We start from the raw sequence: 22,433 nt of genomic DNA on the forward strand, positions 1-22,433 counted from the left end.
TTCACTCCAGCTCTGCATTCTTCAGTTCTACTACGTGCGACTGAGGGCCAGAGTCTCCGACTGACAGCAGTTAAAGAGGCTGACAGTGTCTGCCAGAGGATTCAGCACCCAGACTTGATAAAGGGCTACTCGCCACCGCCCGGCTGGGGCTCCACCAGCGTTTTGCATCGCCGACAACCAACTGACCCGCCAGGGGCTGGTGATTAGGGTCCATCCGGCAACTGGTGTGCGTGAGCCTGTGTGGGAAACGGGATCCATCACTGGAAAACGTGTGTGCAGCAGAGCAAGCACAGCTCTGTCCTGCAAAGCCTGCTCCAGGGCGGTTTCTGAGACAACAGCGCCACCCCGCGTGACGCCAGGGGCCTGCCACGCTCTCGCCAAGCTGTTGCACTGACAGGCTGCTCTGAGGGTGGCTGGTTCTGGAACATGCTCAAGGCCTTGGAACTGGAAGCTGGAACTGGGACCCCCGCCCCCAAGAGGTCCGGTTTTAAAAATGTTGGGTGGGGTGGGGGCAGGCAGAACAAAGAGGGCAGTGAAGTTCACGCATGATCCTCCCACAAACAGCAAAGCAAAGGAGGCCCCTAAGATATATAAGGCAGCCATCTGTGCACGCAGTTTGTTTTTACATTGACCCCCCCTGCATGCGCACCCCCCCCCAGTAATCCTGGGTAATGCAATTCTGTGACGAGGCAGAGGAGCTCCAAGAGAATCATCACAAAAGCACAATGCCCAGATTCCTTTCTTTTGGAGCATGGACGGAGGCTGTACAATTAGTTTGGAACCAATTTGTCAGGTAGATGCAGCTTCTGCTGTGTGGAGTGCCTTCTGAGCAGTCCACCAATGTTGGGGGGCAAGGAGGGGAGGGAGCACAGCCAGAGGGGCCTCTAGCTCTCATGTAATGGGGGAGACACTTTGGGCATCACAAATCTTTATATGAGCAGAAGACCCTTTTCTAAGTGCCTTCAAGTGGGCAGGAAAAAGCAGCAGGATTTCAGCACAGAACAGACAGTGGCAGCAAGCGATCGGAAACATTTTTTTAAAAAGGCATTCAACTGCTTTTATTTCAAAGGGGCTGATCAGCGCTCCCACCCCCCAGAAATTACTAACTCAAAGCACAGGGCCAGCAAAACGGCTGGCCAGGAGAGATGCGGGTTGGCCGGGCAGGACAATTTCCTTTTGCTTCTGTAGAAAGGTTGATCTTGACTCCCTTCCCCCTGAGCGGTGGAGACGGCAAGCCAAGGACGACAAAATCTGGTTCTTAGCACCCAGGGAAACCAGCAGGTCGGGATCGGGCCGAAAGAGCAGACTGGGTCGGCCAGCTACAGGCTAGGAGAGCAAGCAGAGGAAAAAGACAGCTGTCAGTGTCAGAAAGGAGGGCCCAGGCAGGCCGGCCCAGAGCAGTGGGCCAAAAGCTGCCCCTAGGCGGCAGCAGCTCGGGGCGGGGGGCATTCTTCAGACAGAATTCTCTGTGGCAGGGGAGCTGATTGTGTGGAGCTGGTTCAGTAGGAGGGGCCGAGATGGACAATTCGCACTCTGAGGATGGGACTCGGGTGTATACACAAATGCTGCCAGGTCTCCCAGCAGCCCTGAGCGCAGTGAGATGTACATCTGTGCTCATGTATCTGTTTCTGCACATAGTGCCACCAGCATGGATGACTGGACTCTCCCCTGCAGGGCTGCGATCCAGCCTAGAGGTCAGCCAGGGGAAGCAACGGAGGGAGGAGCAGGCACGGCTTGCCCTCACGCTGAGTTCGGCTTCCTCACAGTAGGGAACTGGGGGCCGGGCCAAGGGGTTGTGGCAAAGACTTGGCAGGCGAGGGGCTCTGTGGGGGGACTGGGAGGGAGGGGAGCATCTGGCTCACTGGCATGTCCCCTGCAACCAAGTGCCCCTAAAAGTGTCCCTGTTGAGTCAGATGGAGGATTGACCTCGCCCACTAGCCGCTCTACAGCAGGGCACGGATGGGGCGGCAGCTCCGCCCCACTGTTTGTCCTCCAGCAGAGTGCCTCTGAACAAGGAGCGCCGTCCAGCTAAACTGGCCGAGAGACATGGATACCGCCCCCCCCCCCCCATGTCTAATCCCCATGCAAAGCCATCGTGCCCTCTGGAGGCAGCAAATCCCGTCACTCTGTACGCTGTGAAGAACTCTGTTCTTCTGTGGCTCCAGAATCTCCTGCCCATCGAGTGGTATCATGACAGCAGAGCAGGGTAGGGGGCACGTAGCCTCTCTCCACGTCCTCTGTGCCAGGCGTTATTTTGGAACCCCCCCATGTCCCCCCCAGTCATCCTCTCACCCACCACCACTTTAGCCATCCCTTGTCAGGAAGGAGCCCCACCTGGCGGCTCTGTGGTGCACCTACCTCTCCTTGTGGTCTCTGCTCTCCTCCTCCTCCTCCTCCTCCTCTTCCTCCTCCTCCTCCTCCTCCTCGGTGGTGGCTTTCTCCTTCCCCTCATCCTCTGCTCCTGGCAAGGCCGAGGGATTGGTGCTGCTGCTGTTCTTCTCCTTGTCTCCTGCCTCTGGGAGGCTGATCTTCAGCTTCTCTGCCTCCTTGGGGGCATCTTCACATCCTGGCTTCTCCCCGGCATCCTCCTGATCCTCCATTTCCTTGATGCGTTTGGGGGAAGAGTCCTACAAGGAGAGAAATGCCTGGTCAGGATGTGCGCACGAACGCACACACAGTTTAGCCTTGGAAATACGGGAATGTGAGAGGAGGAGGTTGACAGAAATGGGGTAGATCCCAAGGAGATTAAGGCAGCCGGCAAGAGACAAGCACCCTTCACTCAAATTCATTTCCCCTTGGGGGCAGGTTTTCTGCAGCCCCCACAACCCTTCCAAAGAGCACTGATGGTGGAAGACACCATGTCAGCGAGATTTGCTAAATTTTCAACGTTTAAAGGCTCTGAAGATAGCTCTTTTTAGGCCAAACATTTGCACCTGGAAACACAACACAAAGAGCTCTGATATGCGCTGCAGAAGGTAACCTTGAGACTCCAAAATTTAAATATGAAATGCAAAATTTGGGCTTCAGCCTTTGATTGCCAAAGTTGAAGATCTGAAGTGCTTAAAAGAGGCCGGTGCCCGATTTTTAAAATCCTGCTCGCCCCAGATAGGCCATAGCTGAGGGCTGTGGGAATGAGCTGGTGGGGAAGGGCCCTGCTCCCTACCTCCAGGCCACCCTCTGCTTTCCTCTTGTTCCCAGCCTTCTCATTCTTCTCCTTGGACTGCTCGTCAATCACCAGGTTGCCTTCCTCATCGCTGCTTCCCTCTGGGCTGCCTTTCTTCTCACTTTCCGGCTCCCGTTCAGCTTTGGCATCCTCCGTGGAGCCCTTTTTCTGGGTGGGCTGGAGGAAGGAGAGATAGCTGAATGAGAAGGAGCAGACAGCTCAAAGAAGAACTGCCAGGTGTTCAGATGCATGAGGGAGTGGAGAACGGTGCGTACTGAGTCAGGCCAGGCTCGACCTCAGCCTCCCCACTGGGACTGGAATGAGAAGGGGCTAGGCTCTGCTTTGCCTGCCAAGGACTGAGGCCTCCCACCGCAGGGGGGGAGAGCGCTGCCCCCTCCACTGGTGCCCTGGAGACTGGGACGCCGCCCCCATAGAGCGGGAGGCTGAGATGGGGACGGGGGACGAGCCTCCCAAATGCCCCCCTGGATTCCGTGGCATCAACAGAATCCAGGCCCCATGCTGTGCTGCCTAGCTAGGCATCTGCACCACCATGTGCAGGCAGGGCAAGTGTCCCAGGCGAGAGGCCCTGGGCTCTTCTGGACACTGTCATGCTGGCCCCAAGGTGAGCAGGGCGGCTGGGGGCTCCCAGATTCAGAGCAGGACATCCTTCCTTGGGCCTACAACTCCCACCAGCCCCAGCCAGCATGGTCAATGGTTGGGGATTGTGGGCTCTGTAGTTATAAACATCTGGAGGGCACCATATGCTGCTCTACACGATGTCCATGCAGAATGGGGAGGGTTTTTTTTTAAACAATACAGAAACCACAGAAGCCTGGACAAGGACCCCCATGGGGTCCTCGTTTCAAACGTGAGCTGAGATGTGCTCTGTCTCGCACTCTGGCCTCATTCCCTCCCATAAAAGGAACATAGCTGTCACCGCCTCTTGCACAGAGAGGCAGAACAAGATCACAGCCAATCGGCCTGTTCAGCCCGGCTGATGCTCCAGCCCATAACAGGCGCACCTGGTATCCAGAGGCCTTGACGGTCGGGTTGTTCTCGATCTCCCAGAGGCCTTCACTGAAGCCTTTCCGCTTGTTGGCCTTGCCAAATTTCGCCTTGCACTCTTCATATGGAAAGAGATCTTTGGGGCCCAAGAATGCCCTGAGCAGAGAAAAAGGGAGGAGAAGGTGCAGGTCACAGAACAGAGCAGGCTAGAATCTGTAACGATGCTACAATGGGCAGCGCTCTCCTTCACAGGACTAACAAGCAGGGATGAGGAAAGAACGGGACTCCCTTTCATGTGCGCATTCTGAAGGGGAAAGCATTCCGTGTACACATGCGACAGCCCCGGTGAACACCTACATGTTGTAGCCAGTTCTGGATCCCAAGCCCAAAACATCCGGGAACAACCAACCCTCAAAGCTTGGCTGTGTGGAGAGGTTTGCTACTGCATTCTACTCATTCATAAATGATCTGGAGTTAGGGGTGAGCAGACCATGTTTGTGGATGACACCAAATTATTTAGGGTTGTCAAAACAAAAATTGATAGCAAAGAGCTCCAAATAGGTCTCTGTGTAGTGTGGGAATTGGCATCAAAATGGCAAGTGCAGCTCAGTATAAGAAAGTGTAAAATGATACATGTTGGGACAAAAAGTCCCAGCTTCACAGATCTGCTGCTGATGGGGGCCGAGCTGATGGTGCCTGACAGGAAAGGGCTCCTGGGGTTGTGGCTGAGGGCAGCTTGATGAAAATGCTGGCCGTGGGTGCAGCTGCTGCGAAAGGCAAATTCCATGTTGGGGAACATTAGGAAAGGAGCTGACAATCAAACTGCCAATATCATACTGCCCTTATACAAATTGATGGTACTAGGAATATTCTGTACAGTCCCGGTCACTGCAGCTCCAAAATGGCTAGAAAAGGTACAGAAAAGGGCAACCAAAACGATCATGGGGCTGGAGCAAATCCCCTGTGAGGGAAGGTTAAAACAGCTGGGATTGTTTAGCTTGGAAAAAAGACGAGTAATGGGAGACATGACAGAGGTATATAAAATTATGCATGGAGAACCCAATAGGGGCATCCTATGAAGCTGAACGGTGGGAGATTCAGGACAGAGTAAAGGAAGCCCTTCTTCACACAGCACATACATAAACTATGGAATTTGCTACCACAAGATGTAACGATGGCCACCAATTTGGATGGCTTTAAAAGGGGATTCAGCAAATTCACGGAAGAGGAGAAGGCTATCAACAGCTACTAGTCCTGATGGCTATATGCTACCTCCAGGATCAGAGGCAGTATGCCTATGTACACCAGTTGCTGGGGACATGGGTGGGAGGGTGCTGTTGCACTCACGTGGGTTTCTCATGGGCAGCTAGTTGGCCACTGTGTGATCAGAATGCTGGGCTAGATGGACCTTGGTCTGATCCAGCATGGCTCTTTTTGTTGTTCTTATGTACTCACGTTTCATGAGTCCCAAAGAAAAAGACTTGGTATCTGTTGGAGGCTGATTTCACGGCGGATTCCGGCATCTCGTCAATCTGTATGAAAAGAGCAAGTGTTTGCTAAATGCACTATGGTGCAGAACAATTTTCTTACTACTTCTGTTTTAAGTAAGATCTCCGTATGGGACTTCTACGCACGCACTACGTGTGCACCTTAAGTTACGGCTGCTCTCATCAGATTTGGGGGCACTCGTTTTTGCAGGAGTCGGGGTAGCGCAGGAAGATGACCTCCCAAAACTAGTTTAGCTGTTCAGCTGAAGGAGACTCGGGCTCCAGGGCTGTCGTTGGATTTTGGCCCATCACAGTCGTAAGCACATCATGCACCATTGTTGCCATGGAGCTGTGAAGGCCATGTCAGCCGAGAACTGCTGCATGCCTGTGACTCGCCGCCACCTCAGACTGTAGCCATTGAGGGAGGGGGCCTAGCTTCCAACAGAGAACGGCAAGGCCATAGGGCAAATCCGTAAGGCTAGAACTCTGAGCCATCCCCAGAAATGGACGGGCAACAGATTCAGGGCAGGCAAGGACGTCTTCATGAAATGAGGAATTAATGTATAAAAATTCCCTGCCATGAAATGTGGCAATGGCTGTAAAAAGGGTATTTGGCAAATTCATGAAGGAGGAGTAGTCATCTCTTGATGGACTTTAGCTACAGTCAGGGCCAGAAATATCGGAACAAGGATAACTGTTTTGGCAGTTGGCCTCTGTACACCACCACATTGAAGTTGAAAGGAAACACACCGAGATGGGAGCGAAGTCAGGACTTTCAGCTGTCATTCAAGGGGTTTGACAAAAGTGGGGCACTAACCATTCAGGAAGGACAGCCAGTGGCAGATACACACCCCCATCGTTGGTGGCTCATAAGTAATGGAACAAACCAACATCATTTCAAACTTAAGGATCGCCTTTAATACCTGGATGTATTAAATATATTAAAAAATTAAATTAAATATATTAAATATATTAAAAATAAAGGATATATTAAATATCCTTTGCAGTCAACAACTGCCTGACGCCTGGAACCCATGGACATGACCAAATGCTACGGCCAAAGGCTCCCAACCCCTGCTCATTGCCGCCTCCCATCTCTCCCCGAGGGCGATTCAACGAGAGCCGTGGCTGGGCCCTGGCAGCTCTCCTGGCCAACCGTAAGCTCCTGTCTAGACTGTGAGACACATTTGGCTCAGCAAATTTTGCAGCTGGGTGACGACAGGCTGGCCGGCTGGCCAGGGGAGAATAATGGAACCCACAAACGCCTGCAGATCAGGACAAGCAGAGAACAGCAGCCAGGAAAGCCAGCCCCACCTCCCCAAATTCCAGCTGGATTTGCTCCTCCACCCTTTAATCATTAACAAAGGTGTGCTGTTCTGCTCCCCCCCCCCGCCCCATGCAGCCACCTCATGGAGAGGGCGTCATTCCAAAGGGCAGCGGGCTGCTAAAGCTTGCAAGAGGAAATGGTGGCTCCTGCCCCCCCTTTGTCAGCCAAGGCAGAAAGGGGGTGGCACGTGGGTGTAGTCAAGCCACCAGGGTGGACAAATGGGGGAAGAGGGCGCCTTTCTTCCCAGTCGGCGTGAGAATGGCGATGGCTGCTGGGGCTTTACAAGGGGAGATGGAGGCGGAGATTGACAGCTCAGAGCTGGGGGCGAGTCGAGCCTCCGTTGCTCAGAGCCAGCCCTACAAGGAGTTAGGGGTGCAACAGGTGAATGTGTAGAAATGGCATGTTTCCGCAAGCCTTCAACCTGCCTGCCTAGGGGGCAAAAGGGCAATGGTTCCCCTTTGCTCCACCTCACGGCCCAGCTCCGCATGTAACGTCTTGCAAGGCTCTGCCCAGGCCTTGTGTCAAGCGTGCCAGCTGGGAGGTAGCCAAAAGATATGCTCCCGTCTCTGGCCAGGAAAGGCAGAAAGAAGCCCTTGCCTTTGGGCTCAGCAGTGGCCTTTGAGCAGGGACCCTCGGCAGAAGGGATTTCACAGGAGCCTGGCTCAAGACACCGCAGAGATGGGCTCACGCTCTCACCCACCTGCCGCTTTCTCACGGAAGACCCACTGACCAGCTGGTGTTGCTTAAAAACGCTCTGGAGACATGAGCACTTACTCCTCCCAGGTCTCCCGATGCTCTGAGACAGGCAGGTGCTGCCTCTCCTGGGAGGAAGATGTGAGGGTAACACAATATTCCCAAGACACAAGAAGGAACAAAGACACCCTCACAAAGAGGAGAGCTGGGAGGCACCATGTCCGCAAAGCCCCAGTGTTCCCTTTCCCCGAGCGGGAAGCAGAATCACTGGTCACCCGCCACCAGCTCAGCAGTGCTGCCCGGGATCCATGGCCACGAAGGGCAAAGGCCCTGCACAACCCTCAGCATGGGCGCACCCCAGGGGTATCGTGCGGAGCCCTCTTGCAACAGTGAACCAACCTGCGGAGTGCCTACAGATTTCATTTATTTACTTACGTTTTCACTCCACTTTTTGACTAATGTTTCCAACATGGAGTATGAAATACGAAACACTAACCAATAAAAGCAGTATTAAATACAAACTCAAAATGGGGAACAGGGACCAAACCCAATCCTGAGAGAGAGTCCTCATTTCCAGAAGCACAACAGAAGATCTCTCTCGCTGCTTCCTGAATATCCTAAAAGTGGGGGCTTAGTGAACTGCCCTAAGCAAAGGGCATTCCTGAGCTTCGCAAGTCTAGTTTGTGGTTGTTTATTTGTTCTCACTCTTTGGTCACAACCACAGTATGTGTGGATGGCCACTAACTGAGACTGGCTTTAAAAAAGAAGGATTCTGCAAATTCACATAGGATAAACAGACCTGCCCAAAACGATTAGCCATGTACAAAGGCACACCAGCTACCCGCAAGCCCAGAGGATGCCAAACAGAAATGGCAGTGGCTTGTGCCACAGCAATGGCCAGCGTCAAAGGGGCTTGGCCACTTGGACTTGCCCTGTAGAGCCTGAGCCCAGCCCCATGTTCGGGTAGCCGTCACATAGGAAAACCGGATCCGGTGACCCCCCGCCCCGGATGGGACAGAGGACTGCTCTGCCCGCGGCTCCTCCAGACTCAGAACAGCCGACAGCTGGCGCTGCTTTCGCTGAGTCATTGCCGCTGCCGGGTCGGAGGCCTCTCCCTTGCTCACGCTTGCTCGGGTTTCCTCTCGGAAGCGGCAGGCGCCCAGTGCCACACCAGCTGGCAGAGCCAGGGCGCGGCGCTTGCAGCATGCAGGCTGCCCATGTCAACAAACAAACAGCCATGCGGAGGGCACCAGGGGCTCGGCCCAGCTGCTGCAACGGACATGGATCCAGCAGACCGGCCAGGCCGGGCTGAGAATCATAGAATAGTAGGGTTGGAAGGGGCCTACAAGGCCATTGAGTCCAACCCCCTGCTCAATGAGGCTGGCTCCTTTCATTCATTGGGGGGGAGCACAAGAGAATTTTACCTCCCCCCCCCCCCCGCCGCGAGGAAATCATCTACTCCCTCTGCACGCCCAGAGCGGGACAAAGAGCAACAGGGAGGGTCAGGGGCATGTTAAACATTAGAAAGTGCCTCCTAACTGCTACGGCGCTGAGGCAGGCGGGCACGAAGGTGGCCATGTCGGTTAGGCCTTGTGGCTGAGGACCAGAGCCAGACCACCCAGTGGCTCTTCCCACTCTTGGCGCAGGCTGCCCCAGCAAACAGGAGCATGGAAGCCTGGGAGCAGAGGGCAACCATGGCCCCCGGAGGGGGAGACAGCAAAGAAGACCGGCTGCTCTCCCTCCCCCAGCTTGGCATCGTCCCTCTCGCCACATTAACACACGCATGCCAGGACCATTGCAACAGTGCTGGCTGGGAGGGTGGGTTTTGCAAGACGGAGGCCGCCGTAGCATCTTCCCTCCCAGGCCAGTGGAAACCCCTTCAGGCGCCTTGCAGAAGGGCAGATCTCCCCCAGACAGGCTGTTTCCCTCAGCTTGTGTAGGAGTCAGCTATGCTAATCTGCATTATCTGTGACTGTGTGACACAGAAGTCTGAGAGCATTTGCCTGATGCAATTATCTCTTACTTACTGGTTGGTTCCACACACCCCCCCCCCAGCACCATTTGGGTCTTTGGCCAAGGGGACACCCTGCTATGGGGGGAAGCTGGGCAAACTGGAAAATCTGGCTCATAAACAGGTTTCCTTGGCCCCGGGTGTGTGTGCGTGTTGTCCATTGACCCCTGGTGCGAGCTTTCTCAGCTACTGTTCATCCAATATCTGCTATGCATCAGCACGTTATGGAACTGTCTGAGGTGCCACAAGACTCTTGGCTGTTTTAGCTCCATGTCCCAGTTGCTCACAAGGACCAAATGTGACCCTAATCTTGGAGCTGCTCTGCCAAGTGTATCCGTTTGGCTGGCGCTGCACTCGCTGTCCCTCGCCTCTGTGTCTCGTCATGCAGGTAGATGCACAAAGAGGATGGATGTTGAGGGCAAGGTGGCACTCTTAGGGGACAACAGAAGGGTATAAAACCAGGACCCCTGTGCCCCTTTACCCTACGTGGGCCATACCACGGAAAACTCACAGAAAAGCAGGCTTCCTCACTTGCTACCCTCCAAAGAATGTACAAAGACACCCAGCATCCTCTCCACCACTCCAGTCCTCCTCACGTAATAGCACACCGGGAGAAGAGGCAGACTTTGAACAGGTGGGGCCAGGAAGCCACCCCTACTGCAGACGCCCTCTTGCTGGAGAAGGGCGTGGGGCAGCCTAGAAAGGTTTACACAAAGAGGTGGCCAGACTGTACTCCCCATTCATGTGTCTCAACTGAGGCTAGGAGTGGGTCAGACCAAATCCAGAACCACACACCATCTACATACAGGCACACACACACCCCACGCGCACGCGCACTCACGCAGAGCAAGTGCCACTCCTAAAGTAGGCAGCCTCTGGGCAAAGGGTGTGTTTAAAGATGTTTGCACTTGTAAAGGGGCAGGCACCAAAATGGCAAAGAACAGAGCTCAACCCTGCTTGCTAGTCAAGCTGGGAGCCAACCTGGACCCAGGCAAGGAAGAGCCTGTGGCAGCTTGACTTTGAAATGTGCACGCCATAAATCGTCACACCCCTTTTCTCACAGGTCAATAGCGCAGACCTGGGATCACCTTTTCAGGGAAACAAACAAGCCTGTTTTACAAGGAAGGGGAAAATCCATCCTTTTGCTAGCTCTTCACCATCATGACTGTGTGCAGGCACAGGCAGTATATTCCAGCTCATGGATGAGTGGAGGCCTGTCAGTCACAAGCACTGCCAGTTCCAGGCTCACAACATGAAGCGGAACAGGCCCCCGCCCTGCTCCCGGAAGACTGGCGCGGGGGGACGACGACGACTCCATGGCACCTCGGTAACAAGGGCAAAAACTGCCCAAAAGTTATCTTGAAGACTTGAGCATAAATTATCTTGAATTTGTAAGTCAAATAGGAAGGTTTGTATGTGCCTAATCCATGTTAAGGGGCCGCGGTGGCTTAGTGGTTAAGATGCTGAACTGCAGACTGGAAGGCCGGCAGGTCAGCAGTTCGAGACCCGAGTGCTGTGTGACAGAGTGAGCTCCTGTCTTCAGTCCCAGCTTCTGCCAACCTAGCAGTTCGAAAGCAAGAAACTGCAAGTAGATAAATAGGTTCCGCCTTGGCGGGAAAGGTAACAGCGTTCCGTGCACCTCGGTGTTGTCATGCCGGCCACATGACCACGGAAGCGTCTTCGGACAGCGCTGGCTCTTCGGCTTAGAAACGGGGATGAGCACCGCACCCTAGAGTCGGACACGACTGGTTGGGGACACCTTTACCTTTAATCCATGTTAAGGACCACCAAGTGGCACCAACTGTATCATGCTTTAAGTGCCAATTAAAGATACATTTCTTTACCTAGGCCTTCCCTGTGTGAATGTGCTGCCCAAAGCATCACAGAATAGTAGGGTTGGAAGGGGCCAATAAGACCCTCATGTCCAACCCCCTGCTCGGTGCAGGAATCCAAGTCAGAGCATCCCTGACAGAGAGATGGCTGTCCAGCCTCGTCTTGATGCCTCCAGCGTAGGAGAGCCCACCACCTCCCTGGGTAATTGGTTCCATTGTCGTGTTGCTCTAACAGTCAGGAAGTTTTTCCTGATGTTCAGCCGGAATCTGGCTTCCTGTCACTTGAGCCCATGATTCCGTGTCCTGCACTAGGGATGATCAAGAAGAGACCCTGGCCTTTCTCTCTGTGACAGCCTTTCAAGTACTTGAAGAGCGCTATCATGTCTCCCCTCCGTCTTCTCTTCTCGGGGCTAAACACGCCCAGTTCTTTCAGTCTCTCCTCAGAGGGCTTTGTTTCCAGTCCCCTGATTATTTTTGTTTTATTTATTTATTTTATTTCTATACCGCCCAATAGCCGAAGCTCTCTGGGTGGTTCACAAAAACTTTGTTGCCCTCCTCTGAACCCTCTCCAGTTTGTCTGCATCCTTCTTAAAGTGCGGCACCCAGAACTGGACGCAGTACTCTAGATGAAGCTTAACCAGTGCTGATTAGAGAGGAACTAGTACTTCACATGATTGGGAAGCTATACATGAATGCAGCCCCAAATAGCATTTGCCTTTTTTGCAGCCACATCACATTGTTGGCTCATATTCAGCTTGTGATCGACAACAATTCCAAGATCTTTCTCGCTTGTAGTGTGGTTGAGTCACGTATCCCCCATCTTGTAACTGTGCATTTGGTTTCTTTTTCCTACGTGCAGAACTTGGCATTTATCCCTATTAAATGTCATTCTGTTGTTTTCAGCCTAGTGCTCCAGTCTATCAGGTTCCCTTTTAATTTTCTTTCTGTCTTCCAGGGTATTAGCTATCCCACCCAATTTTGTGTCATCTGCAAATCTGATCAGCATTCCCTGCACCTCCTCAATCAAGTCATTAAAAAAATGTTGAAGAGCACTGGGCCCACCTGATTGTTGTTTCATCTAGCCCACTTTGAGCTAGTTTGCTCATCAGGATTTCATGGGGCACTTTGTCGAAAGCTTTGCTGAAGTCGAGGTATATGATGTCCACAGCATTCCCACAGTCCACAAGGGAGGTTACTTGATCCAGGAATGAGATCAGATTCGTCTGGCAGGATTTGTTCTTGACAAATCCATGTTGGCTTCAAGTCATCACTGCATTGTTGTCAAGGTGCTTCCAGATGGATTGCTTTATCATCTGCTCCAGAATTTTCCGAGGGATTGATGTCGGACTGACTGGTCTGTAGTTCCCAGGGTCCCCCTTTTTGAAGATAGGGACAATATTAGCCCTCCTCCAGTCATCTGGCACTTCCCTCGTCCTCCATGACTTCTCAAAGAGAATAGACAGCGGTTCTGAGAGTTCTTCTGCCAGTTCCTTTATTCCTCTAGGATGCAGTTCATCTGGTCCTGGAGATTTGAACTCATTCAAAGTAAGCAGGTATTCCTTGGCCATATGCCTATCAATCTCAAGCTGCAATCCTGCCCCTTCAGCCTGTACTTCACCTTTGCCAGGGGGTCATAGACCCTCTTTTGGGAGAAGACTGAGCTGAAGTTGGAATTGAGCACTCCTGCCTTTTCTTTGTCATCTGTTATCATTTTGCCATCCTTATTTAATAGTTGAACCGCCATTTCTTTCCTCTTTTACTATGCACGTATCTGAAGAAAGCCTTTCTATTGCTTTTAGCATCCCTCACTAACCTTAGCTCGCCCAGTCTGTTTGTAATTATGGTGTTTTAATTGTCTTTGTTTTTCTTAATGTTTTATATAAATGTTTTAGCAATATTAATTAATTAATTTATTAATTTATTGAGCGCCCATCTGGCTGGTCACCCAGCCACATTTATGTATTTAACTGTGTTTTAATGTATAATGTATTTTGCAAACCACAGAGACATTTTTAAATATGTTCAGCAGTATATAAATCTATTTAATAAAATAAAAGACAGGATGCAAGTTCACTCCTCACACTCTGTCATATGAACCTGCCTGATCTTTAAGATCAGGCCCAGTTCCACTTCCCACCCTGGTGTCACCTGCAATCCAAAGGGTATGTACAAGAAGCAGGGCCTTCCAAGTGGTGGCAGCAGCCCTCCCTGTGCAGATCCACCAGGCTCCTTCTTTTTCTTTTAAGGTATCTACTGAGATTTAATTTCAGCTACCTTCAAATGTTCAACTATGCTGTTTTTAAGGATTTTTATGGACTTTTAATTTTAGTTCTGCTATTTTAGCTATTTATGTCTACTTTTTAATTGTATTTCATTTGATTTCAACCGTTTGGTTAATTCCTTTCTAGGCAGAGCAATCTTATGGAGTGGGAGGGAGAACTGAAGGCAGAGGAACCACCTTTTCCTATGCCCTGGGTGGAAGGTGGCGGTGGTGGATTCAGCAGCATTACAACCCCCCCTCCTATGATTCCATTGGGAAGAAAATAAATGACACCTGCTCCAGAGCTGGTTTAGTTCTACCCCCCACCCCCAATATTCCAGGATAAGTGCATGTGCGCTCACGTGAGGGCTTTGGATCCTGCTAATTTAGAGCCTCTGCAAGCACACCTCCATTTCCTCCCTCTCCGAGGTCAGAGGAATCTTTCCGCAGCCTCATGGAAGACACTTTTGAGGACGTATTTCTGTCTTCACCCTTGGAGAGGGAGATCTGAAAAATTCAATGGCCCCTGCTACACCTTCCCATGGACCTGCTACACCCTCCCAGGTACTTTAGTCATCACCGCATGTCCATTCCTCACTACCTTTCCCCTCTGCCCCAGCTCTGCCATCTTCTCTATTGTCTGTTTTAGAGTGCATGCAGTTTAAGGGCAGGAGCCTGTCTAGTGCTGAGCTATGAAACTCTGTAAACCACCATGCAAGCTAACACACAAAAATAAAAATAACAGTAGTAGTTGCAGTGGCAATAACAACAACTACAACACAAATAATAAGCGTGATGTTATGTAATCCCCTGTAGTGTTTAGCTCTATAGTGTGCGCGTCTGTGTTGGGAATAACAGCAACCACAACGTAACGAACGGTGGAGGGACACATGCACAAAGCCATACAAATGAACAGGGCCTGGGCATTAAAAGTGCTGTTTGAGCCAGCCCCAGAAATGGCCAGGTGGCTGCAGCCCTGCGAGGAGGGGAGGCCAGGCCGGTTCTGTAGACCTCCATGGAAAGCGGGGGCGGGGGCGTCAGCAGCTCTGAGGGAGCTTTGATGTGCTGAAACAGGAGACATCCCTTGGAATAAAGGGGCCATCTGGTATCCCTAGACGGACGCCGCGCACCCATAATAATCTCAGCCCTGCGGCATAAGGGGGCCTCCTCCATGTAACTGAGATCCAGGCCCTTTTATGTTGTGGCAAAACCGCAAGGCTCAGGCTGGCCTGGCTCCTTTTTCTTCCTTCTTTTCTCTCTCTCCGTCTCTCCCCCAGGAGGGAGGCCTCCTTTTTTCCTCTCTCACTTCTCCCCGCCCCACCAACGGTTGAAGGAAGGAAGGAAGCCCGGTTTTAGGGAACGAGGGTGGCAGTGGCGGCAGTGAGAAAAGGCGGCTGCCGTCGCCAGGCTGGTCCCTCCGGTCTGTGGTGCAGGTCCACACACACGGCCGGCCGTTGTGGTACGAGGACACAGACAAAAGCGGCACCACAAGGAGGCAGGGAAGGAAGGAGGCAGCAGGCCCAGGCCTCGTGCCACGAGACAAAGAAACTTCTTTTGAAAGAGAGCGCTGAGCCGGTCCGGGCAGGAAAATGAATACTTCAAGGACATGTTAAACTCAGCTTGGAGATAATAAGAACCCCCCCGCCCCCCCATATGTGGGCTTCTCAGGAGGCGCCATTTGATTTTGTTCAGGGCTAATGCCTGCCCTTAAAGAGGACGGCAAGGGGGAAAGCCGGCTTTCAACGGCTCGGCTCGGCCTGGCCCTGTGTAGTAGTAGCCCAGATTAGCTTCCTCATAATCACAGGCCCAGGGGGTGATTAAACCCAAGTCTTGCTCCCCTGTCTCCAGCCACATCCGCTCTTTCCCTCTCTCACACACAGATTTCAGGTGCTTATAACAGGGATCTGCCAACTTATAAACCGATTTTTCTATCGACCGCTTCACATCCACCTGACCTCTGCCGCAGCAAATCAAGCAAGAACGCCGCGAGGGCCTATCTGCGCACGAACAGGCCGGACAGAGGCCCTCATCACGGGGCGCCTCATGGTTTCCTCATCAGTTTGCTTGCCATGTCGGTGGGGGCTCCCACCTGCTTGCAAGTGCCACGTGGGGTGTTTATGCTCATGGGCACCACGAGGGAAACCACTGCCTCATGTAACATCTGAATGCTGTGGGGAAACCAACGGATTATGAAATATGGGAGCAAGTGCCCCAGATGGGACTCGGGAGCAGAGGGCCTGCTACATTGGTCCAAGGTGGATAAACATAAGTGACATGCTTTTTAAAATAAAATCAGGATTTCTGAGACTTAAATTGTTTTGTAAGAAAATTACGTAATATAGACGGTGGGGGAGGGGTTCCTGCCAAAACTTTGCTCAACTTGGAAGTTTCCCAAACGAGCCTCCATGCAGGAGAAGAGCCCATATGTGTGATGCACACAAACCACGAAGAACTACTCAAAAATAAGTTATTTTGGCTTCAGTGGGGTTCACTCCCAGGTAAGTGGTTAAACCACCTGGTTTAAAATATCCGAATGTGAAGGAAACGGTCTGTTCTGCATTAATTTCATGTCTCTTTTCTGTATTTTTACCATGCATATTTATTCTTTATGTAATGCATACAAGGAAAACAAACGTAGGGGCAACACTCACAAGAGCTTTTATGATGAAATCCCACTGCTAGTCTTTTTTGTAAATACGTAACAGAACAAATTAGGGGCCAACATATGGCTCTTAGTCAAGGGTTATAAATATGACACAGCCGGTGATATTATATATATTCCTGTGCAAATTATTAATATAGTGTCCTGTCCATCAAACAGCATGGGCTGTCCCCCCCCCCCCAATATTTTCTGTATTGGGGAATAAAACACTCTTCTGCCCCCATCCCTTACTTCTGAAAAGTTCTGGGCACTTAGCCTTCAAGAAAGTGATCTTGCTTAGTGTCCATATGAACAAAACTTGGTAATTTCATGATGGGCTACATAACCTGAGAGGTTCTAGATCATGTTCCTGGTGAGTATTCAAACCTCTATTCAGTTGAGAAAAGATATGTTTCATTGTATGCAAGTTCAGAAAATATGTGAACTGGAGAACTAACACATTTTCCTTATGATTCTGTGAGTGCAAACATATGTTGCATGAGGTAAAATGGCAGCCAGGACAGAGGTGCCATCAGCCATTGCAAGCAGCAGAGGAGTGATCTAGGAACAGCAGGTCTGACCTTGCTCTCCTGATGCTACCTGAAGAACAGACCCTGAACACACCTCCCGGCCCCCATAAACATCCCTTCAACTCCAGCCTGTGGCGAGAGAGCCCCGTACTGCCATTTCATTGCTTGTTTTAAGAAGACTAAGTGGATCAATACACTAACCTACTATTATTAACATCCCATGTTTCTTTAAATGAGAGTATAAGCAGCTTACAAAACACTAACTCCCCTCCCATGGGAGCAACATACAATTCCTTAAAGCAGCCTTCCCTAGTCTGGTGCCCTCCAGATGTTTTGGACTTCAACTCCCATCAGCCCCAGATGTCATGGCCAAGAATGCGGAGTTGCAGTCTGAAGTATCTCGAGGCCACCAGGGCAGGGAAGACTAAGGCCAACCATGCTGGCCTCCATCCATACCTCCTCAGCGAAGACCACCTGACACGTGACCTTTCCAGACACCTCAGCACCATCTGTGCTGGTCGGTGGTCCTCAACACTTGTTACCACCCAAGGAAATGCACTGACGGGGTCATGTCATAAAGCTTTATGAATCATCAGAAAGAGCCCATCCCTCCCCAGAGTGGTTCATTTCACTTCTTACACTGGGTCTTCCCCCTACAAATGGGGCTTACCTGCAAATAAGTTACTAGCCAACACAAAATTCTAGCAGCCTGCCGGCCCACATATGTAAGTAATGTGTTGTTCAGGGGGGTCGGGGGGAGGGAAGAGAAGGCCACCTTTGGTTAAACTCTCCTGCCTGGAGAAAGGAGGGGCAAGTGACAACTTACACACCTGGAAGGAAAGTGAAGCACAGCCGACATGCCAGGTTCAGCTGCCGTCTCCTGTTGTGGCTACAGGGCCCCAGGACAGGCAAACTTTCAGGGAGTCCTCTTGGGACACTTGCCTCCAACAAACACCTGTTTATTTAAACCCTGAACAGAAAAGGCCAGGCCATGCCATCTCCATCAGGTCACCACCAGGTCCTTAGTACCCGAGCAATGATACCTTCTGCAGAATAAAATACAAGCTCTTATCTCCACCCAGGCAGAACAAGAAAACATCCTGTAGAAGGCCCCTCCCCCACGCCACCTGCCCACCTATTATCTTCCTATTTTCCCCCCATTTGCAGTCAGGATGCGGGGAACAGCGAGGCAATTTTCAAACCCTGCATTGTGGTGATTTGAAAGAACACAAAAAATCAAGCTGTGTGTTATAACGCTATTAGAGCTGGAAAGCTTTGCTCAATCGATTAAAAAGACGCCCCCAATTAAATCAGGCAGCAGCCTTCCTCACAGCTCGTATGTTTTCAGTGCCAGTAACAAGCACCATCCATGCTGGTGAGGCTCCCACGGAGACACGCATCCTCTAAAACAGCCGTCCCCAACCTGGCTGGGAATGATGGGCGTTACAGCCCAGCACATCTGGAGGGCAGCAGCTTGGGAAAGGCTGGTCTAAAAACACAGGAAATGCCCCTCCCCCCTTTACAGCTATTGGTTTTTATTCTTGGGGTTATTTTATGCTGCATTTTGTGTTATGCTGTGTTATGGTTAAGTGGTTAAAACCTTTTTGGTTGACCAATAAACTGAACTGACTTTTTATGCAAATGGACACAGATTTCACCACTCAAAGCAATTCAAACCCATGTGGATAGATGTCTCCTTCCAAAGGGTGACTGCCATGCAGCCCAGTCCTATGCATGTTTACTCAGAAGTAAACCCCACCCACTATGTTTGATGCAGCTTACTTCTAGGCAAACATGCATAGGGTTACAACCCCAGGATCTGTGCCCTTTTGCTGTGCTCATGGCAGTGGCCCTGCTGGCTGGAAATGATGGGAGTTCAAGTCCAACACCTCTTGAAGGCACCAGTTTGGGGAAGGGGATTCGAGAACTACAAATGAGTTAAAACAGAAGTAATTGGATTCAAGAACACTGCCCCCCTGGCCTGTTCATTTATTATTACATCCCACCATTTTTTTCCTCTTGCAAGAAACCCAAGGCTGCTCACATGGTCCTTCTCCTCTCCACTGTATCCTCATAACACCCCTGTGAGGCAGGGTAGGCTGAGAGTCAGTGACTGGTTCATGGTCGAGCGCGGACTAGAGCCTGGATCTCGAATCCCAGTCCAACACTCTAATCATTATACCACACTGGCTCTTTAAATCCAAGCACAGTGGTATCGGTTTAAAAGTCAGGCTGTCTTTGTGTCCTGTACAAACAACAAGATGGTCAAACCCATATTTATTTTTTGAGAGGGTTCTACCTTTAAAGGTGGCCTAAAAATCAGGTAAAATAAATACATTTTCTTTGGGGGCAGGGGGACACACACAAAAGTTTTTAGCACTCAGGGTTACAGAACCAAGCAAAAAAGTGGTGCAGGTAAAACAGGAAGATTCAAGTACTTCTACAGTCCTCTTCCTACATGCTTAAAGTATTTGGGCATACATATAATTAATCCTCACAACATTCCTGTAAGGTATATTATGCATATACCACAGACAGGGAGTGGGTGAGGCTGATAGACCAACAGCTTATCTGAGGGTCACCCCAACTGCATAGAGATCCTCACATGATATAGTGTGACGACTCTCCCCCTCCCCCTACTGTGAACACAGATCTGTGGACTGAGACACCCTTCGAAAGGTGAATACAGTGAGACACCCACTGAAAAGCTTTGTTGGAGTAAACCAGGTTGGGATGAGGGAGCAAGTGTAAACAACCCCACCAAAAAGAAAAGAAAACAGCACAGCCAAATTAATTTTCAAAAGCGAACCAAAGCAAAAAAAGTTTGTCAAGTGTTTTTGGAAAGCTTGCAGGTAGAGATTTCCAAAGCACCAAAGCCACTAGAGAAGGCTCTCCTCCTAGTTGAGGCCAATCCAGCCTCCCTACAGGATGGAGTTTGGAAGAGAGCCTCAGAAGATCTTCGATGTGGGGTGGGCACAACCACTCAGATGCCTTGGCGGGAGGAAGCATTCAGCTGCTCCAGGAGCTGCCTCATTTCTCCTCAATTTCCACCCCATCCCCAGCATAAGAACTGTACTCTTTTCACTTGTCCACCCAACCTGGACCACCCTAAATACGTATGTTAAGACTTCCAACTCTGCACAGTCAGGTTTAACCAGGACTGTAACTCGTTTGGTGGACCAACCCACCAATGTTGATGTCTCCACCAAGTAGAATTCAATTACTCAGTAACTTACTATGATCACAAGCAATAAAATAATAATTTTAATGACAAATAAAAAACCCACTCAAGCTCTGCATAGATCTGCGGTGGGCAATGCTGATGTCTCTTGACCAACAGAGAATGCAGGGCATTGGCTGATAGGCTGCAAGGTTTACAAACCATAACAAAAAGACATCAGTTCGTCTCCTCAGTCATCAGTTTCCTTTCTCATGTGTTCAAAGGCTCTCGGGCCTCATCTTACAAACACCTGCACATGTTGAGCTTTACAAGCAGGCAATACAGTTCCCACCAACTTTTGTGAGCAGATCTGGCGTTCACTGACTAAAGGTGAAAACCTATGCATGTCTAGAGAGAAAAAGTCCAGTTTGCACGCTGGCTGGCAGGAGGGATGCTGGGAACTGCAGCACTTTTTTCTGCCTAAACATGCATAGCATTGTGCCCTAAGGCTGTAGCTTACCCCATATAGCTGGGAATAAGCCCCACTGAATTTAATGGGGCTTACTTCTGAGTAAACATGGAAAGAATTGCACTGTAAATTGCCATTTATCAGAAATCAAATGGTGTAAATTTAGTCCTCATTTCCCAAGTGCAAAAGACCTGCTGGGTTGCACACATTTATGGAATTTGGCGCAAGTCGGTTGCAGTATGGGTTCGTGTGTACGAACACGTGTACACATCCACACATGCTGGAAGAGGGCTGCCTGCACATTTGCTCCCCCCATTTCGTTTCTAACCTGCCACTTCTGTACCACAGCGAACGCTCCAGGGGGCTCGCACAAGAGACACCCACGCGACAAGGCCGTGGAGATACAAATGCGCCGTGAAAGCCGCGGGGTCCGCTTCACCCTGCGCCCCGGGCCGAACGCAACCCGAGCTCGGGTGGGAGGCAAGGGGAGCCCGCCAAGCGGAGAGGGAGGAAGGCGAGAGGCCTCGCCGCCGCAGGCCGCGGCAGCCTGGGGCTTCCGCGGGGCCGGCTCGGGGCTCGGCAGGGGCCGCCCAGCCTTAAGCCACGGGGCGGGAGCGCCACGGGGCCGGCTGGCGGGCAAGCGAGGCCCGCCTGGCTCAGCCTCCGCCAGGTCGCTTCCTGCCCCGGGAGGCCCGAGCAGGCCCGGCGCAGCGCAGCGCGGCTCCCCTCCACGGAGGCTCCTCGCACTTGGCGCGCTCGCCCGCGCCGCGCAGAGTCGCCTCGGCGCCGCCCCCGCGCGCCTCGCCGCGCCGCCGCCGAGGGGCACCTGCGCCGCCGCCGCCGCCCGGCCGCCGTTCCGCGGGAGCCGGCGCAAGCCGCGCGCACGCTCAGCCCCGCGGGAGCGGGCCCGGCGCTCCCGGCGCGCCAGCCGCCGCCGCTTACCCGGGCGGGCCAGTGCGGGTAGCCCTTCATCTTGGCGAAGACCAGGTCGCCGCACTTGTACTCGCGCTGCCGGTTGGAGCGGGACATGGCGCGGCGGCAGAGGCGCCGGGCCTGGCGGGATGGCTGCCTGGCGCCGCGCCTCCTCCGCGCGAGAGCGAGCACGAGCGCCTCGCCGCCGCGCTCTCGGCCGCCGAGCAGCAGTGGGCAGGCGCGCCGGAGGCTCCGGGGGCGCCTGTTGTTTGAAAGGCGGCTGCGGCGGCTGCTCCTGCTGGGCCCTCCCCCGCGCGCCCTCCCCTCCCCCCGCCCCTCCCCCGCGCCGGCTCGCTGCTGCTCCCGCCTGGCGGCCGCCGACGCCTCCCGCCCCTGGCCGCAGCGCAGCGCAGGCTGGCGGCGCGGAGGCCGGCCGACGGCCGAGCGCGCGCCGGCGGGAAGGCCCGTCCCGGCGGGGCGGAGCGGGGCTTGGCCGCGGCCCGCCGCCCACGGTGACTGCTCGGCGCGCGGCCTCGGCCGGGCCTGGCTCCCGAGGAAGCGGCTCCGGACAGGCGGCGCAGAGCGCGGGCGCGCCGGCAGGCACCCCCGGCTGCGCGGGACCGGGCTGCGCGGAGGCGGCCCCGGCGGAGAGGGGCTCGAAGGGGCCCCGAGCACAGCGCGGGGGGGCAGGCGCGCAGCAGCAGCGCCGTGTGTTCGAGGTCGGCGCTGCCCGGACCTCGAACGGCTTAAGGCGCCTGCATGTTGCACGTAACACCCCTTGAGTTTTGTACTCCGCCTTCCGGTATGAAACACACCCCAGCGGGCTTCAAGGTGCTCCTCGGGAAAGGCTGCCTTAAAAGAGCGGCCCCCCGCCCCGCCCCGCCCTCTAGTTTCTTCGGGCCCTCTTCGCCGCCCTCTGCATGCTCCTCGGGGCGACTTTCAA

At 52.7% G+C, this 22,433-nt stretch overlaps 1 protein-coding gene across 3 annotated transcripts; it reads right to left on the reverse strand.

The window, feature by feature from the left end:
- Positions 1-1,031: 1,031 nt before the first annotated feature.
- HDGF (heparin binding growth factor) lies at positions 1,032-22,353 on the reverse strand. 3 transcript variants are annotated; one of them, XM_084824528.1, is made up of 6 exons: positions 22,306-22,353; positions 5,624-5,700; positions 4,186-4,324; positions 3,164-3,340; positions 2,359-2,627; positions 1,032-1,326 (listed from the first exon to the last, which is right to left on the reverse strand). In XM_084824528.1, exons 2-6 carry the CDS (start codon positions 5,689-5,691, stop codon positions 1,320-1,322), a joined length of 660 nt encoding a protein of 219 aa, XP_084680654.1. In that variant the 5' UTR covers positions 5,692-5,700; positions 22,306-22,353; the 3' UTR covers positions 1,032-1,319. The 3 variants fall into 3 exon arrangements, with proteins under 3 accessions (XP_084680654.1, XP_084680655.1, XP_084680656.1); XM_084824529.1 differs by lacking the exon at positions 22,306-22,353 and adding an exon at positions 21,521-21,719; XM_084824530.1 differs by lacking the exon at positions 22,306-22,353 and adding an exon at positions 20,907-21,349.
- Positions 22,354-22,433: the final 80 nt, after the last annotated feature.

Source organism: Heloderma suspectum, chromosome 17 (assembly GCF_057233095.1).
Source record: "Heloderma suspectum isolate Gila_16-S chromosome 17, 16-S_ref, whole genome shotgun sequence".
Classification (NCBI taxonomy): Eukaryota; Metazoa; Chordata; class Lepidosauria; order Squamata; family Helodermatidae; genus Heloderma; species Heloderma suspectum.

Bases quoted from the DNA above. Each gene is read 5' to 3' on its own strand.
- HDGF (XM_084824529.1), bottom strand. From the start codon at position 21,607: ATGTCCCGCTCCAACCGGCAGCGCGAGTACAAGTGCGGCGACCTGGTC. The intron at 4,325-5,623 runs GTGAGTACATAA...TTCTCTGCTCAG, and splicing joins TTCTTTGGGACTCATGAAAC to GGCATTCTTGGGCCCCAAAG. The intron at 3,341-4,185 runs GTGCGCCTGTTA...TCCTTCCTCCAG, and splicing joins TCAAGGCCTCTGGATACCAG to CCCACCCAGAAAAAGGGCTC.